Source organism: Monopterus albus, unplaced genomic scaffold, assembly GCF_001952655.1.
Source record: "Monopterus albus unplaced genomic scaffold, M_albus_1.0 scaffold193.1, whole genome shotgun sequence".
Taxonomy (NCBI): Eukaryota; Metazoa; Chordata; class Actinopteri; order Synbranchiformes; family Synbranchidae; genus Monopterus; species Monopterus albus.
The window spans coordinates 266,578-275,002 of record NW_018128073.1 but is presented as its reverse complement, the minus strand read 5'-3'; the positions used below and the strand labels follow the sequence as shown (position 1 = coordinate 275,002).

Here is an 8,425-nt window from a genome sequence, read left to right as displayed (position 1 = left end):
ACTTTTGTTGTGATTTGGCGCTATACAAATAAAATTTGATTTGATTTGATTTGATTTGATCCTGTTCAGCTTGGTCACTGTATACAGCGGAAAATCAGTGTCACACAACAACAGCCTCAGAGTGTAACAGTAGCTGGAGAAGAGGTGAAGGTGTTAATGCGCTGGTTAACCTTCATGAGATGATCACATGAGGCCGTTGTGTGCTCCAGCCTCCAGGGACATTCGCTGATGTTAAGTAGTCATGAATTGTGCTGCTTGTGTCCCCAGCCCCATGAAAAATGACTCCAGCTGCTGCTGCTGAGATGATTATGGGTAAACCAGAACCCATAAATCAGTGATATCACACATCTTCTGCTTACCAGGTGCATTTTTATCTTAACAGTGACATTATTATGACTGCATTAGTGCAAATGCAGGGGGGTTTGGGGCGGGGCTCTTCCTGAAGTCCACTGTTTTGAGTGTGTTCAGCTCCAGGTTGTTGCGGCCACACCACAGGACCAGCTGCTCAACCTCCCGTCTGTAGGCTGACTCGTCACCTACACCTCGACACCAGTCTTTCAAAGCACTTCATAACTACAGATGTCAGGGCGACAGGTCTGTAGTCATTCAGTCCACTGATGGAGGTTTTCTTGGGGACTGGAATGATGGTGGACCGTTTGAAGCAGGAGGAGACTTCACACATCTCCAGTGACCTGTTGAAGATAAGTGTGAAGATGAGGGCCACTGATCAGCACACAATTTCAGGCCGGAGGGGGTCACACCATCTGGGCCTGGTGCCTTTCTGATTTTTTGTCTTTTAAAGAGGCTACGCAAATCCTTTTCACAGATCGTTAGAGGTGGCCTGTAGCTCTGACTTAGCCTCCTCAGTCCAGCTCTTCACTGTTTTGACCACAGGCTTCGCAGCTTTAAGTTTCTGCCTGTAGGTTGGAATAAGATGGGCCATACAGTGATCTAAGAGTGCCATCAGCTGTCCAGAGACAGGAGCGGTGCAGAGAGGAGAGAGGAGCAGTTCCATTCACTGCCCCACAGACCAGAGCCAAAGACCTGAACTAGATAGCTGCAAGTGTAGAAGTCCGGATGATCAGCTGGGATGCCTCCCCAGAGAGGGACGAATGAATCCTTCTCATGTTGTACAGGGGGAAGTTACAACACAGCAGTGGGCTGCTGCTGTATTTGCTGTCAATCCAGCTCAACTGATTTCAAACACAAATCACTGTTTCACTAGATACCATGTAAGGGTGTGGCTGTGTTTAGTTGTGAAGAGTTTCCTAGATGTGCAGCTCTGCTATAGATTTATTAGTTTATATTCAGCAGCAAAAACAGCAGAGAACCAAACCTGACTGAATCATTTGGTTACAGCGACAAAGATGTGCACCTAGAAAACACAACCACTGGTTTGGATGGCATGTGGATCTGCAAAATGCCAATCAGAGGTGGCTCATTCATCAACTAATCACTTGGATTAGATTCAGAAACACTTTAAGTGCTTCCCTGTAGCTTTGATGCTAACAGTAGTAGTGTTTACTACTGGCTGTGTCCCCTCTCAGTGCTGCAGAGCAAGCTGCTGTCCTTGGCAGCAGCAGCACTTTAAGAAGAACGGCTGAATAATTCATTGCTGAAAGCGCAAGAAGGTGGGAAGATGGACAGTCCAGAGAAAAAAGGAAAGACCACTCAGGAAACTAAACGTGTCCTTGAAGTGTCCTTCTGATCCTGTTTGTGTGGCGCTGAGTGGGAACCAAACACCCAGTCTGAATGTTCACCCCCAGCAGGGATCCAATCTTCTCAACAGAAGCTCTGTATTCTGCATCAGCCATGCGCCGTCCTTGGAGGACGAAACCCTGCAGAGTGTCGGTGTGCTGGTAATTAAGCCAAGCTGCTGCTACCTGAGACTTAAAGCCGGCAGGACTCACAGGTTTTACTGAGGAGAACGACACATACTGACACTGACACCAGGCCACAGAGGCTCGAAAACCTCTCCTCAGTCCCCACAGCAGGAACCACAGAGCGTCTGTGCTATTAATCACACAGGCAGTTCTGCTAATGTAACAGCCCTGGCCACCCCTCAGAGGTTGGAGGTCACACGCACAAGATCGGACTGATCCTCATAATATATGTGTGGAGGAGCAACCGTCATGTAGACAGATGTAGTGAAATGGTCAGAAGTGCTGCGCCCCTGACCCTGAGCTCAGCAATGATGCTAGTAACACAGTGTTTCATCATCATAACAATCATAATCTTTATTGCCAAGTATGTTCAAATACAAGGAATCCGGCTCAATTTAAATGGCCCCCGGTGTGCACCAAATAAAATAGAATAAATGTCCTGAAATGACCAATCAGAAAAATCCATGCAACTTCCCTTTAAAGCAGCACCAAGCAACATGAGCAACTTCATAGATCAAACAGAGAACTTCAGGTTTTCTCCTTAGCAGAAATCAGAAGACTCTGCTTAAACAGTTAGTGTTAATCCATCTAAAAATCAGACCAAGCTCAACTGAAGAAAGACATCCCAAAGTGAAAACGTAAAGTCTTTGGATCTGATAGTCAGAAATAATTCACCTTGAGAGGCGGAGTCTGACTCTGTGACCTTAAAGTCCTTTCAGCCATGTTTAAAACTATTTCATCTTTACCTCATCCCTTTAACAGAGTGAGAATCTGCATAAACAGAAATAGCTTGGTCTTGACATCTCAGTACAATACAATTTGTTTTGATGCACAATAAAGTACTGGCTTTGGGGCCCCATGGCGGCCCCATGGCCGGGGCGCTACACACAATTGCAGCGTCCATGCTTCAATTCTGACTGGGTAACATCTGTACCCTCTGCCTCTCTGCAGATGTTTCCTGTCTCAGATGTAGAGAGAGTGACAGGCAGAGGAACAAAGACATGGTACCTGAAGGGAGGTGGGCTGCAGGACACTGGCAAACTGCAAGTGTAGTAAACCTTGTTACCACTGAAATCCACTGAGATTGACACAGCCAGGAACTGATCACTGGCTCTGTTCTCCGTCAGGGAGGAATCTGGAAGGGTGTTGTTGTCGACAAAGGTAAACGGCTCCTTCTCAAAAGACAGATTTGAAACCACAGCACTGATCGATGCTCAAGCATCTGTTCAACTGAGACGATAAACAAGGTTACAACAAGGAGGATGAGCAGAGCACAGACTTCAGTACGTGATGCTACTGTAGCAGTGTCTGTTCTTTGAAAACCACCATGTCATGAAACCACACTCACATAATGGTCCCATAATGATAATAAAGTTAAATGAATTGTTAAATATCTCTAATGAAGACTGGTTGCAGGTGATTCTGATAACAGCCTGAGCTTTGTGGGCACATTTCAAATGTCAGAGTTGGTGATTGGTTCCTGTCACCACACAGATATGATGCCTGTGGGGCGGCTGTGGCTCAGGAGGTAGAGCAGGTTGTCTCCTAACCGGAAGATTAAGAGCTTTGATTCCCGGCTCGTCCAGTCCACATGTTGAAGTGTTCTTGAGCAAGACACTGAACCCCCAGTTGCTCCCGGTGATGACAGCAGTGTGTGAATGTGTGAGTGCAAGTGGGTGAACAGCCAAATAGTATGAAAGCACTTTGAGCGTGTTGCAATGCATAGAAAGGCGCTGTACAAGTATAAGACCATTTACCATGTGTTATCTGCACAGACAGGCCGCCACGAGACAGACCAGGACCATCACTTATCAATAGTTAACAAGCAGAGCAGAGGTCTGTGCTGACAACACATCACTGAGCAGGCTCTCTATGCATGATTAGGAACGTGGTGCATATCTCAGTGCAGAGAGCAGCGTAGCTTTACACTCAACAAAAAGCCTTTACACACAGTCTGAAGATCAGACACCCAGGATCAGCGCCTGGGCCCCCTCTCTGAACCGATTCTGTTGCTGACTGTGTGTTGAGGGCCTGAACAGCCACAGCACCAGCATCCAAACAGCTGCACCCACACACCACCAGTATCAGGGTACGTCACTGTCCTCCAACTATTTCACTGCGGTTTCTACTCTAGCATTGCTACACTGCAGTTACTGTAGCTTGGCTATTTCTACTGTGTCAGGTGGGCACTGCAGGTTCACAGGTGACTGAACCAGGGTTTATTTGCTGTAACGCTGATGTAGTTACTATGTGCAGATAGTGTAGAAAGACATACATTTTAAACCATGGTGGTGTGACTCCACCAACCAGCCACATTCACAGGGAAGATGTGAGAATACGGTGACCTTTGACCACCATAATCTAATCAGTTAATCCTCGAGTCCAAGTGGATGTTTTTGCCATGTTTAAAGATTTTCCCTCAAGACCTTCATGAGCTGTCATGTTAATGAAGCTCGCCAGCACAAGGAATGAATATCTGCAATCAAAATTTAAAAACCTGTCTGATACCAGTGCTCATTCCTGACGATACAGCTAACAAATGACACAGCACCAAGTAATGTCCAGTAACTGTCCAGTCACCCTTCTCCTTATCTTTGTTGTCTGTGACTCCAGGCGTGTGCTGGTGATGCATCACGCCGCCCACGTCGGGCTCCTGCCGTACATACTGCTCTGTGCTAAAAACAGAAGTACATCTATTCACTGACCCAGTGTACAACATCAGCACTGCTGCACCACCACAGCATGTCCTGTACGCCATAGCACAATACTTCTGTGCATTTGCATTTAAAATTATAGCTTTAACATCCAGATTTATTTGGTCATATCTGAATAAATAAATCTGGATTCCCAGACAAAAGACACATTGTAAAACACTTCTGGACAAGTCATTTCTTATGCAACTGACAGCTAAAAACATCCAATTCTCGGGATGCTAGGAGCCACGCAGTCCAAATATAGAGCGCAGGATGATAAGAGAGCAGTGGAGCTGTCAGGAGGAGGAATGGTCCAAAGCCAAACTGCTCTCTAAAGTACTCAGAGCAGGATGGAGGGAGGAGCAGAGGATGGAGCTGTGACCTCCGAGCTTTGAGGGTGTCAGCTCAGAGGAAAGTAAAGAGCAAAATGAGACTTCAGCAGAGTTTCACGGAGAGATGAACAAGCTTCAAAACATTTGGACCCGAGTCCTCAGAGAGCCTCAGAGAAGAGTCTGGCACAGAATCTGTTTCTGAGCACTCTGGGAGAGCAGTGCAAGAAGAAAGAAAACATGACGAGCAAAGCTCACACAGGGGCCACAGGCAGAGCAGAACGAGCTCTGCTCATTGATTTTTCTTTTTAATGCCTGTGCAGTGTTGCCCTCGTAGCCGCAGTTTGTAGGGCAGAAGTAGCTAAACCTCTGTCGTCTCCATGTCGTTGTTCACACCTTCACCTGTTTTATTTTGTGTTAAATGTTTGACAAAAGTGATGACAGTTAAGGCTGAAGCACCAATGATGCACCACAACATCTCCAGCTCATGTCCAGACAAGGACCTCTGTTACATATCATCACATCACAGCTCTGCTGCTGGTTATCCAAAAAGAGTAGGCATAAAATGAAAACTGCCTCTTGGGACTGGGACTTAAATGTAGTTTTAGTACAGACTGAAGTGTGTCTTGTTGCACTGATACTGAAAAGTGTCCAGAAAATCTGATCAAAGTTAATATGTAGACACTTTGGATGATAATTAGTAGGAATGCTGCCCACTTTTTATTTCATTTAAAAAGCTTATTAACTGCCTGGAATTTAAAATGTTGGTTGATATTACACAGTTTTCCACAATAACAAATCAATATATGTAAAATCTTAGGTAAAATAATCCATAACATAAGTAGGAATGTGCCTATGAGGGTTTAACGACCTTTGGGCTGTTTCTCTGCATGTAGTTTCCATAATCAGGTGGGAAATCAGCAGAAACTAAATGCTAGGAGATGTCAGTGTCTTGTGGGTAAACTGTGACAGGAAACAGAGTTAACCATCAGATTATTTCATTTCACAATGGCATGCAGACTAACACTTTGAAAGGGGCGGTTTTCTCAAGAAACACCTCTGACATGGTTTCAGTGTTCCCACCATCAGCACCGTGTCACCCAGGCTTATCTGATTACAGCTGGGACAAAGGGTCCCAATCAGGCTGTTCGCCCCCATCATAAATGCTATAGCATCCAACACAGTCACCTCCATGTTATTTCTTGAAGTTTCACATGAGCGGGGGGACATCAGGGTCGTCCACAAACCCTGCAGAGGAGCCACTGTGACCAGCAGGTGTAGGTGGAGCCATCCTGGACACTTCCAGGGGACCGGCTTTGGCACTCTGGTGTGGCACGATCTTGGTGAGGTCGATGGCTGTGTGCTTGCTGGGGTCCACTTCCAGCCTCTCGGGAGCATTCTTGTTTCTGTGAAAATATCAGAGATGCAGTCTGAATAGTTCTTTATCTGTCTATAAAGAACCACAGCAGCTCTGTGGAAAGTCTGACGCTCAGATCGTGTTTGGAGTTAAAACTCTTTAGGATCCAAAGACCTGTAATGAAACGTCTTGATGCAGACATTTCTTTGCAGCTGTGATGGATCCTGAGCTCCATTAAATTCATCTCCACAAGGACAATGGTGCATTTTACCAAATGAAACCAAACTGATTACTCTTGTCTGAAATCACTTTCACAAAAATTGACTCCTTTTATTTTAGACTATGTACAAGTACATTTGCTTCTGAGATGTAGTAGAAAAGTATCAAAATAAAATACTCTTACTTTTAATTGATCACCTAAAACAAGAAAACTAACTAAAAATGAGTAAATAAGGTGAATGTAACTGATTAACGATTTATTGCCATACCCAAACACATGTCGACTTTTGACCTTTCCACAGTAATGATCTCACGGCCTCCTTTAGTGTTTGCTGCGCGGTATCCATTTGCACCATAGGTGGGATAGCGTTAATGAAACATGCAGATTTCCCCAGAAGCACGGCAACCATAATTAAATCTGCTGCACACCAGCAGGGCACAGGAGCCGGAGCCACACTGCCACTTGTTTATTGAGAGAGGAATAAAGCTGCCAGGGGACATTAGCTGTACGCTAAACACAAAGGTACTTTCAGCCCGCTCTTCATTCACTGTAGCAGGAAAGTTACCTGCTTGACTACAGACAATGGAAAATAATAGCAGTGTTTCAGCTGATCTGAGCTGAGGATGTCAAATAACGCCATCTGTAATGGCATGAGTAGGACTCTTACTTCCTGAAATGACCAAGTGGCAGCTCCAGCTCTAGCAGCAGTGCACAATGACAGAGTAGAGAACACTAATGTAAGAGCTGGTCTCATGGATAACTGTGAGGTTATCGGCCCCAAGTCAGTGATGGGGATGTAACCGAGCTGTAACAACATCAGCTGCGCCTGTTTAGCGTCCGCAGGCTCAGGTCCACAGATGATTAAGTTTGGAGTGGATGTGATGTCACAGGTCTGATCCTAATCCCATCTGCTCACATTAAGATAAGAACCAGAATAAACAAGGCAAATGGACTCAGAAAGGCTTGATGTCATGTTCTGCATGGCCCAAGGGAGACGAGAATCCGATGTCATGATACTGAACCACTTCCCGTTTATCAGCAGCTCCCACCCACTGTCAAGGGAATGTCTGTGATGTGCACTTTTATAGCAAAATCAGAGTAACCAAAGTAAACTCTGAGTCAGGTTGTCTGCTGTCTGGCTTTAGGGTCAAGGCTCAACAAACTTTCAACGAGAAGGTCGGTGGTTCAATTCCCATTCTCCCCAGTCCACGTGTTGAAGTGTCCTTGGGCAAGACATTGAAATGCAAGTTGCTCCTGATGGCCAGAGCAGCGCCACCATCGGTGTGTGAGTTGACGCCACAGATGGCTGCCTCGGTTCTGTAACAGCTTCACAGATTCCCCAGCCTCCGATTTCTGATGAAACTCCAGCTGCTCTCAAACCTGGAGGAGACTCAGTTTCAACAAAACAGCAAGATGAGCAGAAAACCAATCCTAGAAATCAGCACGTAATTTCAGTGGTTAGTACTGTCGCCCTCACAGCAAGAAGGTTCTGGGTTCGAGCCCCGGCTGACCCGGGGCCTTTCTGTGTGGATTATTATTCCATCTCCTGAACAGAATTCCTCATAAGACCACACATTTGCAGATCAAGGTCAAAGTGTTTATTTGTCATATGCACAGTTAGGAAACGTGTTTCCCTGTACAATGAAATTCTTACTTTGCCGTCCACATGAATGCCACAAAATACCAATGAAATATATAGTAGATAAATAAGTAACACAAAATCTAAGGCACTTTAAGCAGCAAAAGCAGCAATATAATAAAAATATATAAGAATATAATAAGAGAATGTATGCTGCATGGGAGCAGCATGTGCAGCAGTCAACAGTCAATGTGCAATGTAAACAGTACAGGTCGACAGTACATGACATATTCTTGGTAGTAAACTCCTCAGCTGTTTAGGAGTCTGATGGCAGAGGGAAGGAAAGAGTTTTTCAGTCTGGAGG

The 8,425-nt window shown here is 45.3% G+C and overlaps 1 protein-coding gene across 6 annotated transcripts in view; it reads right to left on the bottom strand.

Moving 5' to 3' along the window:
* Positions 1–4,801: 4,801 nt before the first annotated feature.
* The window catches only part of dnaaf11 (dynein axonemal assembly factor 11), a 40,733-nt gene continuing 37,109 nt past the window's right edge, over positions 4,802–8,425 (bottom strand). For 3 of the 6 annotated variants that reach the window (XM_020617711.1, XM_020617713.1, XM_020617712.1), the window contains one exon: positions 4,802–6,311. In XM_020617711.1, the coding sequence (XP_020473367.1) occupies positions 6,116–6,311 (196 nt within the window). In that variant the 3' untranslated portion in view covers positions 4,802–6,115. The remainder of the gene's footprint in view (positions 6,312–8,425) is intronic. The other 3 variants (XM_020617708.1, XM_020617709.1, XM_020617710.1) reach the window with 1 other exon arrangement.